Here is a 17109-nt window from a genome sequence, read left to right on the forward strand (position 1 = left end):
GCCTTCTGACTAGCTGTCAGGGCCTTCAGCTGGTTTGAGTGTAGCTTATTCCAGACAATGATGCTTTATGTGTCATGGTGCATGTCCTCAGCTTCACCTTTCCATTGTGCACCTTATCTGAAACCCTGCTCCTGGGACTTGCAATGATTCATTTGGAATTAAAAATGAAACAAATCACCTTAGATTTCATTTATGTGTGAAGCTGAGAACTGTACTGGGTAAAGAAACAACTTTTGGTTTGTTGCATATCATGGGGACATGCTGCAGAAGTGTCCCAAAGCCCACCATGGTGTGTGTGTAGAGCATGCAGAGTGTGTAAATAGAAGCTTGCAAGACAACATGTTTTAAGGTGAAATTGCTGCAGGATGAGACAAACCCCAGAAGCTTGAAGGGACAAGGTCAGTCTGAGTTTGGGGGATTGTTAGTAGTCACTGGAAAGGCAAAAGAAGGTCACAGATAGAAAGAAAATGTGATCATATGGAAACAGGCAGGTGAAGCGAGCCCAGCTGCATCCTCTCCAAGCCCAGAGCAGCATGTTGGGCAGACAGGCTCAGTCCATGGCACAGGGAGCCTGCACCAGCTCCTGGGAAACCCAGTGCTGCTGGGGGTCAGGGTGCTGTAATGAACTGCAGAGGGCTGTGGTGTGACAGGGTGTGACAGTGGCACCATATCCCCTCTCTCCTCTCCCTGCTAGCCATGTCACATCCAGAGCGGCCTCCTGCCCTGTCCTGGCAGGTACACAGCTCTGGCTGGTGGGTGTGCAGGATGCCAGTGCCTGGGCAGCCAGGCACACTGCTTGGCTGCAGCTGCAGTGCCGGCCCTGGCATGGCATGCAGGCTGTCTGCATTCCTGCACTGGGAGCTTGCGGCCACCATCTCATCCCGCGTGCTTTAGTCCTGCATGAGTGCATGGCAGGGCACTTGGCACGTGAGACAGGCTGCTCTCCTCTAAAACTTCTCTAATTCCAGTGTCCCCCAGGGTTTTGCACGGGGGCAGGACTCATCCTGCTGAAGCTGCATCCAACATAACCAGTCTGCTGGTTTAATAGGGTTGATGTCAAAGAAACTCCCTGCTCTGAGCTGGAGGGGTTACCCCGTAGCTGCCAGTGTTTGCTTGGGCCAGGAGCAGCTTTGTGTGCTGCGCAGAGCTGGTGCCTGGAGCCGCAGCCCTACATGCCTGCAGCCAGAGTGGCACCAGAAGGTCGTCCAGAGCACCAAGGTCTGGAGCAAGATCTACGTGTGAGCCATGGGCTGCAAGACCCCTGTGGGCTTTATGTGCCTGCCATTTCATTGTCAGGCTGGGGGTGACTCGTCCTGCCTTGCCAGCTTTGAGGTTTGAGATGGCTGAACCCCACAGAAATGCCCAAGCAGGTGGCATCCTCAAAGGCCTTAGGCTCCAGGGACAGCAGCTGCACCCCAGCCATGCAGGCAGAGCAGCAGTGGCCCATGGAGTGGGTGGGTGCATGCCCTGAGTGCAGTGGGGCTGGGGCTGTGGGCTGCCTGCTGCCGCTGGAGAGGAGCTCCAGCCCTTCAGCAGCACCAGCGATGGGAGAGCCCCTGCTCCAGGGAGATTGCAAAATGGATTTGGCAGAAGCAGAGACACAGCATGCTAAATGTGCTAAGCTAAACCAGCTTTGCTTTGAGGATTGGTTGGTTTTTTTTCACAAGCCACCAAACGAACACTACTTTTGGGCCTGAGCAGAAGCTGGGAATCCCTCTTCTGTTTCTGCCTTTCCCCCACCTGGGGCAGCCCAGCCATTCTCCCTTGTCCAGCCCCTTGCAGGATCCCACATGGCCCCCACAGCCGCTGGAGCAGCACCGCAGAAAAATGAATTGTGGTTCCATGGAACTCGGCTCGATGGTCCCAAGGGATGAAGGGCTGGGACTGCCAGGGGAGCAGCAGCTGAGCCAGTGGCCCCAGCCTGGCACTCTGGAGCCTGAGTGGCTCTCTCTGTGAGGCTTCCCATGCAGTACAGACTTCCTAAAGCCATCTGGAAGATGTTTTAAAAGCAAACATTGCAAAGCATTGCCTGGCCTTCCTCTAGCTAGCAGGGGGGGGGGGGGGGAAAGAATACCCGAAAGCTATTCTGGTCTCGCATGCGTCTCAAGTGGAAAATTTCAGCTGAACTGATTTTGGCTGGCGGGGTTATGGGAGGTGAGGCCCAGCTGCCGCTGGCTCTGCAGCACGGACGGACGGACGGACGGACGGACGGACGGCTCCCCGTGCCTGCCACGCGGGCAGGGCTGGGTCTGGCAGCGGCTCCGCTGGGGAGAAAGGAAACCTGAGCCCAGGGGAGCGCAGGGTTTGGGACGCAGCTTCAAGCGGCGTGGCCGCTGCCGCCGCTGTTGCACCTCCCTGCCAGGGAAGGACCCGCCCCCCCCTCCCCAGGGACTGAGGGCTGCCTTTCCACCTTGTCCCCGTCTGCCGGCCGCAGTCACTCCTCTCGGTGCAGCCCGTGGAGGGGGTGTAGCGGCACGGACGCTGGGTGCGGTGGTGGCGGGGCCAATCCCTGTCCTGCAGGAATAAAATGGGGCATGTCACCAGCCCTGCTGACGGCACAGGCCTTGAGCCCGGCCTTGAAACCGAGCCAGGGGAGCTCGCCTCGGACCAGGGTCTGCGGCGTGGAGCCCGCGGGTGCGAGCGCCTCGGGGTGAAGCACAGCCGGAGAATGAGGTGTACGCTCCTCATCCTTCCCCTCAGCGCTGACATCCCACGCCCATGCACTTTGGGACCTAGAGAGGGCTGGGAACTTGCTGTTCAGGTGTTTGTTTTTGGAAAATAGTAGCAATTTGTTGAAACTGAAAGTTCTAATGGGAATGTTCGTATGTGTGCGGGAGACTGAGTTCCCTGGTCTTGTGTCCTGGAGCGTCTCCCACCTTTCCCGTCTAGCTGGTACTAGCACAGGTAGGTCAGTCCCCATCCTCATACGGAACAGGAAGGTTCCGGATCCTCAGACAGCTCAAAAGAAACGGGTTTTCCAGCCAGCCCTACCCACAGCACCTGCCAGCACAGCTCCAGCCGTGCAGGCCAGCAGCGCTCAGCCAGGGCGGTGGTGCCGCTCAAACTGGAAAGGGGGTTTGTGATCCGGTGTCACAGGATCACCGGGTAGTTCTGTGGGGAAGAGGGCCCTGGAGGTCTTAGGCTCAGCTCTGGGCAGGTTCAGCCATTAGGTCAGACCAGGCTGCCCAGGGCTTCGTCCCGTCGGGGCTGGGAAAGCCTGCGGGAAAGGATCCCGACAGCCTGTCTGGGCCGCCCTTGGCACTCACTGCCTAACGCATCCAGGCGGCTTCCCCCGTCTGCAGTTCCAGGGGCATTTAAGGAGCGCGTTAGACCGTGACGCGGCGGCTCGGAGCGTGTCGCGGGCGGCCGTGACTGCGCGGCGCGCCCAGCCCGGCGCCGCCGGGACACGGCCCGGGCTGGAGCGGGGTGCGGGGCAGGGCTTTCCCTCCGCCCCCGCCGCGGCGGCTCCGGGCGGGCGCTGGAGCTCCCTGCTGGCCGCAGCTCCCGGGGACCGGCCCCGCTGCCACAGCTCCGGCGGCCGCCTCAGAAGACGAGAGGGGTCGGGGCGGCTTCGCCCCCGTGCCCCAAGGCCGCCGCTCCAGGCGCTGCTTCCGAACAGCGATACTCGCAGTGGGAGGCCCTGGATAGTGCTGCTGTTCCAAAGGGGCGGTACTGGGAATGGCTACTGTGGAGCCCATAACATCCTTTGGCCATCGCTGGCTGCAGCAAGCGACTAACAAGTGAGCTGTAGTGCACAGCTCCTCTGTTTCATCGCCTTCAATAACAGGGAGCTCCACTGGGAAAATGTAATAAACGTGTAACACAAATAGCTGAGTGGTTTGCTTAAGGGTATAAAGAAGGGTCACACTTGAGAGACTGGGTAGTTGAGCAAAATATACAATCAGGATCTAAAAGCAGATTCTCGGGCCTGAAGTATTCTCTCCCCTATCTGACTGATACAAAGGAGTTGCCCTGTACTGACATGGCACAGTAGGACAGGTGTTGTTACATGATGCACATTTGACAGATTAGGGTCTGCACTACCGCCCTGATTCAAGCATTTCAAGAGAACATTAAAATAAAGCATTATATTCAACAGAAATTATGGGAAGCAGCCGGTTGAAGACAGGGGGGAGCAGCCCTGCTGCCACATCCCAACTCAGGCTGACAAACACAATTAGCTTTGTCCTGTGAGCCAAGAGGGTAATCCTGTTGGTCAATGCCCCTAATTTATCTCAAAGACCACGCAGTTGCAAAAAGATGAAAATATGAAGTGAAAAAAGCTTGCAAATAAAGTGAATAAAGCTTGTTACTCCAACATAAGGACTGTAAGAGGAAGGGTCCCCCCACCCTTCTCACCTCTGTGGAAAGGACCAGCTCTTAGGGAAGAGCTCTGGAGTCCTGGGTTAAAGAAACCTTCACCTGCCTTCCCTTGGCAGGTCTTCTGCCAGTGCCACAGACTCCCACCCCCCTCAGCTGTGGATCCAGCAGAGCATGCTTTTCCTTAAACCTCAGGGCACGTACTTGAGGCACCTGACTCCCAGGCAGTAAAGCAATAACTAGCAGTAAACTGGTGTAGTGAATTACATACTACTACTTACTTGAAATTTTAATAAAGGGATGAAATAAGAGCTCAGAGAAAAAGCAAGCCTGGAGTCAGTGCAGTACTTCCAGCAAAAGGAAAACTTAGGTAATATCTGACACCTTCTGAAAGTACATGTGGCAGTCACAGAAATAATTTTCTCCTTCACTTATGATCAGGCCAGTTAAACCATCTTTGGTACATACCCTGTTCCCTGTAGCAGTCGGCTGGCACTACCAGCACCCACCGAGCCCCTCCTTTGGGCAGCCACTGCTGCTGGCGCCTTGCTGGCATCCAGGCTGCTGCTTAGGGCTACATTTGCTTTCCAGCTGCTGTCCAAGGCCTTCGCAAAGCCCTGAGAGCATTCTCCCTCCTCTCCTCACAGAAGAGGAGACTCACAAGGTACAGTCCTGGGTCAGCAACATCAGTCTGGACCAGAACAAGGGCAGTTGCTTGGCTCTCAGGGATTAGGAGAGCCAAATTTTTCTATCCAAAGTTTTTGGGGGGGTGGTTTTTTTGGCTGGGTCTTTTTTTTTGTTTTAGTTTGTTTTTAGGTGTTTTGGGCTTTTTTAAATTAAAAAAAACCCCAAGGATTCAAACCTGAAACATTAACAGACAACTCCACACCCCCCCCACCCCCAGAAAAAAAGCAGAAACAAGAGTACATAGGAAGCAGCAAAATATCCAGTGGTGGATCCAGGGCACCCGCTTTTATTCTGATCCAATGTAAGCCAGTTGTGCAGCTGCTTGGGCACACAATGAAAAGTTGGAACCATTTTCTTCTGTTCCTAAGGAGTAACAGGCAACACCAGTACCACAGCCTTGTCTGGGCCCACAGCCCTGGATCTTCCTTAGGAAATGGAGCACAGGCTGCAGGGCTGCATCAGGGAAGCATTCAGGCCAAAGCAGGTGGGGCTGTTTGCCATGCACGACCATCAACACATCACACAGTGAAGCTGCAGGTCTGTGTCACACACCCCTGCTCCTGCCACAGCCTCAGCAAGCAAGAGAGGCTGCAATTGTCTAGTGAGCACAACAGGGCTACATTACTTCCAAGTACTATAAAGAAATCATCCAGCTTTTTTATATTTTGTAAAAATTCTGAACTGCAGTTACAATATAAACAGTAGCACATAGCAAATCAAACTGAAATACATACTGAATTCAGACTCCAGGTTGGCTTCAATAACAGACTCTCTTTAAGTACAGCAAGTATTTCTGCTCTGACCACTGCTGCATTTATAGAGAAATAGTTTTCTACTTATCTGTAAGTTAACATAAAACAACTCTCAAAGACTGTATGACAGAATCCTGTTGGATTATCTAACCTTAGGCAACTGTACTTGCATTTAGTCAAAAACCACACAGCAGTCTGTCTTGTCTAGAAAGACCTCAACAGGTAAACTGAAGCACTTGAGATAGGTCACAGCTAGTAACTTCAGGTTAAAAAAAAAAACCAAAAACCAGAAAACCAAAACCAAACCACAGGTTTCCCCCTATCATTTACTCCCTTTTCACTTCCACATTTAATTACAGTAATAAGTATTTCTTAGACTGCATCTCCAAAGCATAAGCCATTTTGCATCTCCTAACTGGCCTGTAAAACTGTTCTGACAAATACAAACTGAGAATTTACTTTCAAGTAGAAGTTCATTAAGTTCCATAAAATCTTTGCTTTACAGAGCCAGAAAATAAAATTTCCTACCAGCTGGCCATATAAAATACACTTGCAGCCAAAGGGTAGAAATTTTACCTCCAACTAAAGGGTTTAAAAACTCCCTTTTGACTGTAGGATCCAGACTTCAGTGTATCATCTCAAGACCCTAACACCCTCTTCTCCTCCTTCCCACAGTTTTCAAGTAGGGAAAGTTAAAGTGAGAAAGCAAGCAAAGGACCTTGAAGAAATCAAGAGGCTGTAGTAACACAATAAATTCTCTGACCAGTTCTGGCAGTTCATTAGTCAATGTACATGTACTTTTAGCAATCTGATTTACCTTTAACATTATGGATACAGTTAAATGAAGTCCAGTGCAAGAGAGCATTTGAGGTTTCTGAAGTCTTGTGCAGCCCTACCCTAGAGTCAGCACTATACAGAACTAGCTGAAGTTGAAAGACTTTTCAAATAAACACTATTAAAAAAAAAGAGCCAAAGGTTCTGTGACAACGTGCAGAATTGGACTAACCCATGCTGCCTCAGGGCACTGCATGCACACGAGCTGAGACAACCTCTCCGTGCACACCCATGCTGAGTGCAGGTTAGCTGGTTGGTGTGAAGAACTGAATCTAAGGTCATGCTCTAAAAACACACCACAAATTGCCTTTTAGCCTTCCAGGAACTTACATGACTTCCACTTCATACAGATTGATTAATCTGAAAATTTTTACTGTTTAACACAAAGCTGAACCAATGGGCTAGAGAAAAGAAGGCTTCTCAAATCAATCATGTATACACCTATTTTATAGCTACCTGCCTAGTTCCTCCCAAAGTTAGCCTGAAAAACAGTAAAATCTACACAAAGTTTTATTGCAATCATACAAGGGATACATCAAGGGTCAAATACAACAAATACTATGATGCAATTTTACATTTATTAAACTACAGTTCAAAGCACAAATTTACACATTCTAAATACACTAAAACATCTAATGAAGTCACACTGGTCTCCCACTGACATTTGATATATCTGGGCGAAAGACAATAACTTTACAAGACTTTTCTAACAGAAATCCTTAGTATAAAAACTGTACTTGTATGTAAACTGTTGAAGAACCCAAGTGATGGGTTTCCATCTCCACTAAGTCATCCATTTTGTTGCATATTTAACGCTCAGGGGTTGAATGAACTTGATTTTAAATTTGGACACCATTATCTAACCCTCCCACCCCCCACTGAATTGTAGCTGTAGCTTGTTTTGCCTGGTCCCCATTACTATTACTATTTTTTCAAGTTTTGAAGAGAATGAATTGAATTCAAGATTGTTCCATTTCTTCCACATTGGAATGTTGACCAGACAAACTACAGACTTGCAACTGCAGGTCTAAATGAAGCGTTAATGCCTGTTTAAGCTGCAGTGGAAAAGCGGTCTTCTGGGCTCAGCTGAATGCACGAAGGCACAAAGAAGAAGTTCTTCATCAATGTGTCTGAAGCAATTCCAGCATCTTGCATCTCATCCCTGCAGCAGCAAAGGTCAAGAGATGTAAAAACATGTTTTCAGGTTCAATTTCCCTTCAGAAACCAGCCTCAACACAGCATTTGAAGCCAAGTGCCCCCCGCGTGGCTTGGCCCCAGGCTCGGCAGAGGGGAGCCCAGCTGTGCCAGTGCCTGGCACACAGAAATGCTGCCACTCTCCAGGGACGGAAGCGCAAGGCCCTGCCTACCTCAGCACAGGAATGGGTTACCAAACTCTCCATCACCACAAGAGCATTACTGCCCTTCCTGCCTATGATGGTGCCAACACTGTACACAAGCTGCGGTTACTTGGATTAGGAAAGCTCAAAGGTTGATATTGAACAGCCTTTGTTAAGCCAGTAAGAGACTTTACAACTGCCACTGAACTCACATGTGAGATTAGTCAGGTATTTTGCTTTCCTTTGTCATCCCTAAAGCAAAGAAGGCATTTTATTAGAGATCCCTGTTTAGTCTCAGCAGTCAGACAGAGACCAAAAAATAAAAATCCACAAACGAAAAAGGCACATTCTTGCACTCAGTATTCTCCTATATTTGCCACTGAATGTAATTTGTAAGTGTACACTCCTGAAGGAAGCAGAAGTAACCTTGCCATTATCAAGATAGTTTTCTTACCAGTCACTGAAAGACATCATGTAGTAGATCAGTGGCCTCTGATAGTTGTTAAAGGTAGACTGTTCACCTAAGGTACCAGAACCCATATTGTCAAAGATGAGCCAATCTCCAACGCTCAACTCGGGAAGAAGACAGTTTTCCACAATTTGATCAAGCTCGTCACAGGATGGACCCCAAAGGCTGCTTGCAAACAGAGGCTCATCTTCCTTGTATTTCTATATGGAAATGATTGAGGCAATTCAGGCTTCAGTTTATTGAATAAGAAAATTTTCAAATATATAGAATGTTAATTCAATAAAGAATAAGCAATTATATATGTATGAAGTGTTAAATATATATTCAACAGACAAAGATAGTAAGGACTACCTCTGAAGAATATAGAAGGACTCACCTTGTGAACCTCTGGGATAGTATTGAGTTTCTCAGACAATTTACTTGCAAAAGAACCATAAACACCATCATTTATGTAATATGTAAATACTGGTTCATCATCATTCCTGGTTTGCTCCACTGGAAGTAAAAAAAGAAGTTGCCTTGCATGCATGTTTTGTCATAAGTAGTCCTTTTGCAATCTAACTTAAATCAGCTGCTTTCTCCTGACAAGGGGGTTCCATATATACTGGAATGGGAGAATTACAAGCAGAATAATCTGTATGAGACCAGATTATAAATTCAGTTATAACATTAAGTGTGAGGCTTAATAAAATTAATACTTTCAGTAATAACCACTGCTAAGAATATAAATCCAGAGAAGCAGAGAAGTAAGCTTGCTCTGTTGACGTGATTTATGTTCTAATACAGAACCTTCTACCAGCCTTCTGTGAAGCACCCAATATAGGTTTAACCTAGCAAGAATACAAGAAGTGCTACATAAAAGTAACAGTGAGATACACAGAGAACATATGGTCAGAATCCAAAAGGCATATTACACTGCATTAGGGAATGCATTAAATATATAAACTAGTCTATCCCAACTAATAGTGGGCAGTTACCTGTACCAATTCGTAACACAGAAAACAAATCCAACCCTTACCTCCAGAAGGAAGAAGTTTATCATACTCAACAGTCTTCTTTGCAATAATGTTCACTGCCAGTGTAAATGCAGATGAAACATAGTAACATCCAGGCTCTGCAATCACACTAACACCAGACTCCTTTGGAAAGTAGACATCCAGCAATGGCCTGATGACATGATTAACCTAGGAAATTGAAGTCAGAGGTAAGACCAATTAACTCAGCTTACAGATGTGTCAGATACACACACAGGTCTAGTCAGCACACCAAATAATTACTCTGGTCCTCTGTTCTCTGAGAAGGGCCTTTACCAGAGGTCCACAATTTATAAAAAAAATGTAAGAAAACTGGTCATTCTGCTAAACACTGAAGATTGAGTACCATGAGTCTGAGCACTACACAGTCTCTCTTCACAACCACAGTTCAAGATGTAGTACACTCAAGACTGCACGAGTAATTTCAATGTCCATGCAGCAGTACAAATAATGTAAAATTATGTATGAACCCACAAGAACAGGCAAAGGGCCTTTTTTTGATCAGTTCTGAATAGTATCATATTAGAAACAGAATTCTTTAATACTAATGTTCACATCTTAAGATACATTTGAAGATTAACAGATATTTTGGACAAGTAATAGAACCATTAGAATTGAGAGAAAAGCCCTGATTACTGTTAGTAACTCCTCCCTGCATCACTTTCACTGTCCTGAATTCACAGAGTCTATGTTTTAAGACAACATAACAGTGTAAACTGGTTATCCTGTTTTATGTGCCACTTCATACTAAAGATGGCATTTAGGCCAAATCAGAGTCTAGCCAAATCAAGACCTTTAGCTTTCAGTTCTAAAGCAAAATATCAGAAGTTTTCATCCAGTAGCAACAGGGTTTATGATCCAAAGCATGCTAAGCTACCCTGGCCCAAATCATGCAAGAGTCACCAACTGGACAATAACAGTAAAAAACCCCTTAAATTACTACTGATAGGGTTGCTTCAGATAGTAATTTAATCTGTAACAAACTCAAGTCAGCATTCACCCAGTATGAACATGATTAAAAAGAAGTAATGATCCCCTCCAAGAACTGATTACACTATCCATGATCAAGAATACAAGCCCAGCTATTGGGATCTTGAGTTACAGTCTAACACTGAACTTAGGTTTCAGCTATCAATTCAAGCTGCAGTTTGAAGGTTAAACACTTCAGCTTCTTCAAAATTAAGAGTTTCAACTTCCAACATATTGCATACCTCTTCCAGCTGAAGTTCTGAACCTGTGAAGCCCCCACCAATATCCAACATGTTCATCTTAAAGCCAAATTCTTCCTAAAACGCATAGGCAGAAGGTAAGTACATGAACAACTGTAAATGCAAAAATATTTTTGTTGCTCCTTACTGTGGTTGTTTTCTGTGTATTTAAACTTTTGAAAATATTTAGCTGAGTACATCCAGTGAGGGAGTAAGGGCATAGTACAGCCCCATTAAATCTAGTAGCAAAGCACTGGGATGTCAATAGAGGCTGGTTACACAATTCTCTGCAAGTCCCACAGCAATATCAACTCCCATCTTGTGGCTTTTGTTATATTCAGACAGTATTTGCTGAATAGGTGGTGCATTCTGACAAAAGACAGTTTTAGAAATTCACAAATCATGTGACTAGACCACTACAATGAATTTGCACAAAGATCAGCAAGATCCTCAATTTTATTGCCCCCATGTGTTACCAGCCACAGCTAAGGCACTAACTGCAGTAATAAGAGTAAAGAGACTTGCAGTCTTCTATTTAGTTTACAAACTTCTCATGCCACAATAGATGCCAGCATACAATTGTTCAATTTCAATGTAACCTAAAAGCATCAGTTGTGTATTTGCAGGACTGAGATCTGAGTATCAAAAAGCCCTGACCAAAAGTGGGAACTTTAAACAGCATTCAAGGCCCATCAGTGGGACAGTATTCATTACCATAATTAGGACAAAGTTAGTTTTACCTCTACCACACATCACAAAGGAGTATTTAGTCCCTTACTAAAAGTTCTATCCCCAATGACTTATTTTGGAAAGAATGTAGTTGTTTATTAGTATCATTAGACTAGAATGGAGTCTCTACCGTAGCAATTGCATGTGTGTATAGATCTACTTACAGCCATGTCAAACACACACCGAGCATCAGATATAGCATGAATGTACGTTTGCAGATCCTTGCAAGAGCCTGAAACATGAAATCTGAAAGAAATAAAACACAGTTAATACACTGAACCATGCAACTTTCAGACCAAGCAAATAGTTTCACCATATAAAACAGCAACATGAGCAATTCATTCCCAAGTGTCTCAAAACAAGCTTAAATGGTAATACAGCAACTGTGCAAAGAATAAGCTCAGACCACCACTGCCTTCTATTTCATTGGATTTGTACTTGAGGATTGTCTTCCTCTTAACCCCAAGAATGTCCCACAATATTCTCAACTTTGAGAAATAACAGATTTACTGAATTTTTCAGTCTTCACTAACAAAGTGGCTAAAAGTTGTTCTTCAGTAGGTGCCAAAGCTGCAGAGAAGTACTGATGCCTCCCACAAGCTCCTGAATCCTCTCTTGTTTCTTGTTCAAAAGATTTAAGTACTGCCATATGCAGTTAGTCACTGAGGTGCTAAAACAAGTGCCAGCATTCCCATGGGCTTCCTCAAGGGGAATATGGTCTACTGGTTCTAGACAGACCATACAGACACCTGAGCCACAATGTTCTCTACTCCAAGTCTACTCCTCTAAGGAATGCCATTTTGAGGCAAAGGTCACTTTTCAAACTTACTTGCATGAATCCACATATGGATTTTAAAATTATTTAAATAAAATAATGCACAAGAGCCATGTGACTTTAATAAAAGTTGGTTAAGACATTATATGAAGAGACATGTTTTTTCAGAAGTACCTAATTTTTTAAGACATTTGTAGTTTATGCTTTAACATTCATTTCAAACAGATATACATCAAAACATTTGTGGTTTAAATCATCAAAATGTGGCTTTAATTTTTTTTATTGTCTTGATGACCCATTTATTTGTTTGGTTGCTTTCCTAAAACAGTCATGAGCATATGATAGATTTGTAGCTGAAGGTAGGCAGAGCAGACTTGTGCATGTATTTTTCTCCCATATAGTAAAATATCTGTCAAACTTCCAATTAAAATACCACAGATCATTTATAAGAACTTGGAACTCTATTCTGTGAATGCAGGATTCATTCCTGCCACCTGCAAGTCAAAAACTTATCTGAGTATTTTGTCTTGAAATGATCAAAGAGTGACATACAACCTTAACTCTTACAAAATCTGACCCCATGTTCATCTTGTTCAAACTACCCAACCTATTCCATGCTACACTAGCACTTCTGTTACACTGTTTATTGCTGGGAAAAATACAAATCAAGTTACCACAGAAGTTCAAGAGTACAGTTAGAGAATAGGAGAGGCTTCCAAACTTAGTTTTCATGCTGACAGAAGGATATCTGACACTTCATTTCATACTGCTTTGATGTCTGTAATAGTTACTTTGTTTCATACTAGTTTTTGCTTGCAAGCAAAAGCTCATGATTCTAAAGTGATGTGATATTGTTTGTCTGGGGCTTTTGTTGATTTTTTTAAACCCTGTAAAATAGTGTCACAGGAGAAAAATTCTTTTCTATTTTACATCTTAAGTACATCATACAAATATGTGCTCAGCCAGCAGAGGACAATGAAGCTACTCACTTGACACCAACTATTTGGACTCCCAGCTCCTTAGCATATTCCATGAGGTGTCTACAGTTCTTCAGGGTGGTGCCAAACTTCATATTCACCTCCTCACCAGCAGTAATGTCTTCTGTGGCAATGTGCAGTAAGAGCCTAAGAGAAGGGGAAGATGATTGGGGCAGTTGGTTTACATCATCAGCACATGTGAAGCCTGAAGACTTTCAGAAGTGTGTTGATTATGTTGTCAGTACTCCAGCTCCATCGATGGATGAATCAAGGCAACCTAATAATAACAATCCTGTACAGAGAAAAAACTAGCAATTAGGGGCTAAAACATGGAGCCAACAAGGACAAGGGATTTGAAATGCAGCAACTAAGACTCTTGTAGCAGCAAGAGTCTGTTGAGCGCTGTAATAAAAAGCAATGTTACCTTCTAATAAAGCATAGTTCCTCATAAACTAGTAAGACTAATATGATTTTTCCCATCTCTGTCCTCCTCCCTAGCTAAGAGGTTCCCCTTCAGTCAGACACATATCAGTCTTAGTTAAACTCAGCATCTGGAGAACACCAGGCTGACACACCGAAAGCACACTCTGGCCATATCCTACCACCTCCCCTTCTGGCTAAGCACATGGACTGAGGGTGAGGGGGTAGGATGGTCAGTCCATTCCCTGCCCCTTCTTCCAGGACACTGCAGAGCAGAGAGGCAGCAAGTACCATCTCTTACATTCTTATGTCATGGGACATCTTTTGCTCTCTGGTTAAAGCCTCATTTTGGGTTGATCTGGCAAACTGCAGTGCCAATGCTGACCTTTTTCTGTGTTAAAGTAACACTTGAGGGGCAAAGGCATGGTCACATCCAAACCTCTAGAAACATACCCCAAAACCTCACAAAATCAAACTGCTGTCCACTGAGAAAGTCACACCCTCACACCCAAGAGATAAATTAATTAGTCATGCAGTAAACTTAACAGAGGTGGTGTCATGACATACATGCAGACTGGACAGAGCACATTGCAGTTAACCACGGTGAGGAGTATAAATGAGTGGAAGAAACTCTGCACCCAGAGTGAAATAGCTCTTTACAAGACAGGCAACAAACAGAACTCAGCCTAGCCACTACTAGCCTAACACCTACCGTGACTTGTTACAAGTTCTTTCCAAATGTTTCATGTGTTTAAAATGCATCATTTTATAAAGAGCAAAAAGTCTTAAGTCCTCACACAGGCTGCCCTGCGATCCTTGTTAATTTTAATTTATACCATTTCATCTTGAGAAACTGACTGGCATCTCATTTTCTGCTTCTCCACTAGGACAGAAAATTCTGTTCAAAAAATCTGTAATAAGACAATATTTTGCAAAGCATTTGGAAAAATGTGCTAGCTATAGCAAAAAATTATTACAAGTCAAACTCTTTAAAATGTGATGGTAAAATTCAAATTCATACTACAATTTTTAACCTTATGTTAAGATTAGTCAAAACCCCTCCTTAAAGACATCCAATGTTAAATTTATTGATGAATTGTTATAGCAGCATTTTAAGTGAATCAAGCTATTTTTCTAGCAAAACCCACTAAGTCTGACTTCTAGAAATCTAGCAGGATTCTTCCTCCTGGGTTTCAGCAGGGCTAGAGGGTGATGTGTGCATTTAGGATTTGGTTTTACTTTTTATCGTTAAGGGGGTGTTGATACTTTTAACAACCCTGCCTCCACTGACATTCTTAGGACACCAAGAAGCTCAGCAGTTAAACTTTGCCTGGAAAAAATCTAAAGATGTAGTAAAGAAAAGCAATACCTAAGCACTCCTTCCTGACATTTCTCATCTTAAAAAAAAAATTGCAATCATTTGAGTTGGCAAGTCTTCCAAAGGCAGAAACATCAGTTATGAAAGAAGACACCCTCCATTACCAAGTTAATGTGAAGTTGCACAAATTTTCAGAAAATGAGAAGAACCACTTCCTAAATATGACTTCCTCAGCCAAAACACACTGGCTTCATCTACACAACTCAGCTCTAACAATCGCACATAGGAAAAACAAGGCTATATAGTGGCTTTGAATTTTGGAAACTATGCCAAGGAAGAGAAAGGAAAAAAAATGTGTCATTTGAGCATCGACATTAAAATGACCTGGATAAGATAATTCTAATAAAATTAAGGGAAAAAATTCTATCCAATAAGAGAGATCATATTTCTAAAAAATTTAGACATCAAATTGCAGTTCTTTTGTAGAAATTGAGTTTCTTGCCCTTGGTAAACAGGAACTTTTGCAAATATTAGACAATGGGATCGTCGAAAAGAAGTAGAGTTTACATTGTTTTTCTCTAGCTCATGATACTCCTTCATACTGCCTCCCTAATTTACAATTTCTCTGGCTCAAGAAAAATCTGCATCCTCTCTTTCTTTGGATGTTATCAGACAAGACCTTCTAAAAAAAGTTGTTAGAATCATGGAAATAAATCAACAAAAGCTAACAAAACTCTTTTACCAGTTATTCACTGGTGGATCTACACTAATGATGTAACAGTCAGCTTTAGTACTGCCAAGGCTTTCAAATACACTAAGTATACCACAGCCAGCAGTTTCAGAAAAATTTATCCTGCATAACATTTTTGCACAGGAATTTCTCTCCAGTACACAAAGCACAGACAGACTTCCATGAGGATGAAGTGTAATCACCAGCAACAGCAATATTAAATCTTGTAGTGTTGAACAAACAAAAAAACTCCCTCAAATAAATACCACCACCATCCCCCCAAAAAAACCCAAACCAAAAAAAGGCCACAGTTTTGGGAGAAGACACAATAGTTTCATAATGACTGTTTAGAACAAAGGACTTTGTAAAGGATGTCAGGAATTCAGTTCCTCCAATGACATTTATGGAAAGCTATACCTTTAATCACTGCAAAGCACTGTAACATTCACTTAGGCTCTGACTCCATATTTCATAAAGGCATAGCCCACAGCTAAAGCATCCACATGTGAGGGATGTGATGTTAAATGACATGAGTGCCTATCATCCCAAGAGACCATTATACACTGGCAGCAATAAAATTGTCATATTTAACAACCAGATTATCAGCTTTGATCACTTTTCTACAGAAAGCAGCTGAGCTAATACCAAAGTGACTGAAAATAGAACTGGAATCAAATTTCTCATTGTTCTAATCATGTGGAAATACCTGTAGGTGTATTTAATAGACCTGCAGAGTGTGCCCAAATCCCAGATGGGACCCGATGCACACAGTCATTCTTTGGGTAGCTCAGCCCTGACTTCAGCCAGAGCCAGTAATACCCAAACAGAACTCCCTGAAAGATAACACTGAAGCCACAACAGAGCAGGAGGAAGATGTATTTGCAGATGATGAAATGCCAGACTTCTGAACTTTAATCACTGAAACCTTTACATCAAGATTGCCCTAAAAAAATCACTTTTTCCCAAGATTTCTCCCAAACCAAGGGCCCTACTATCTATCGTATTAGGAAGCCAAGACTCAGCAGGAAAAGATGCAAAAAAAGCTATTTTCAAAGGAGACAGAGGAGAAGAACAAATCCAAGTGATTTGTACTAAAGAAAGCAGGTACTTTGCTTCTAACTCAAACCACCCAGAATACAGGCAAATTAAGTTTCCCCCACATTAATAGCAAAACCAGAATTCTGACACTTACTTGGCATTTGGATGGTTACGTGAAATTTTCTTCAGCTCAATATCATTGTCACAAGTCATGATGTTTATCCCAGCCTTCGCTGCATACTTGATCTGAGAGGCTTGCTTGCAAGGATTTGTGTATATGATGTTTTCAGGAGAAATGCCCAGGTCTTGTACCAATGCCATTTCAGACTGAAAAACAGCAGCATACCAGTTTGACAAAGTGCACTGCACCATCTTTCCTGAATTTTTATTTTATGTGCTCTACTACCACACCAAAGAGAAAACTACCTACTGCTTCTAGGGCAGAAGTATAGATTTTCAACAGCCAGTTACAAATGAGTTC

At 44.0% G+C, this 17109-nt stretch overlaps 1 protein-coding gene across 2 annotated transcripts in view; it reads right to left on the reverse strand.

Annotated features, from left to right (window-relative positions):
* Positions 1–5265: 5265 nt before the first annotated feature.
* The window catches only part of AZIN1 (antizyme inhibitor 1), a 28010-nt gene continuing 16166 nt past the window's right edge, over positions 5266–17109 (reverse strand). For both annotated transcript variants that reach the window (XM_042035965.1, XM_042035966.1), the window contains 8 exons: positions 16783–16955; positions 13135–13269; positions 11535–11616; positions 10645–10719; positions 9418–9583; positions 8776–8894; positions 8385–8599; positions 5266–7755 (listed from right to left, as the gene is read on the reverse strand). In XM_042035965.1, the coding sequence (XP_041891899.1) occupies positions 7644–7755; positions 8385–8599; positions 8776–8894; positions 9418–9583; positions 10645–10719; positions 11535–11616; positions 13135–13269; positions 16783–16955 (1077 nt within the window). In that variant the 3' untranslated portion in view covers positions 5266–7643. The remainder of the gene's footprint in view (positions 7756–8384; positions 8600–8775; positions 8895–9417; positions 9584–10644; positions 10720–11534; positions 11617–13134; positions 13270–16782; positions 16956–17109) is intronic.

This window comes from Corvus kubaryi, unplaced genomic scaffold, assembly GCF_017639235.1.
Source record: "Corvus kubaryi isolate FWS band 111438036 unplaced genomic scaffold, C.kubaryi_AGA036_p1.0 37385, whole genome shotgun sequence".
In the NCBI taxonomy this organism is placed as follows: Eukaryota; Metazoa; Chordata; class Aves; order Passeriformes; family Corvidae; genus Corvus; species Corvus kubaryi.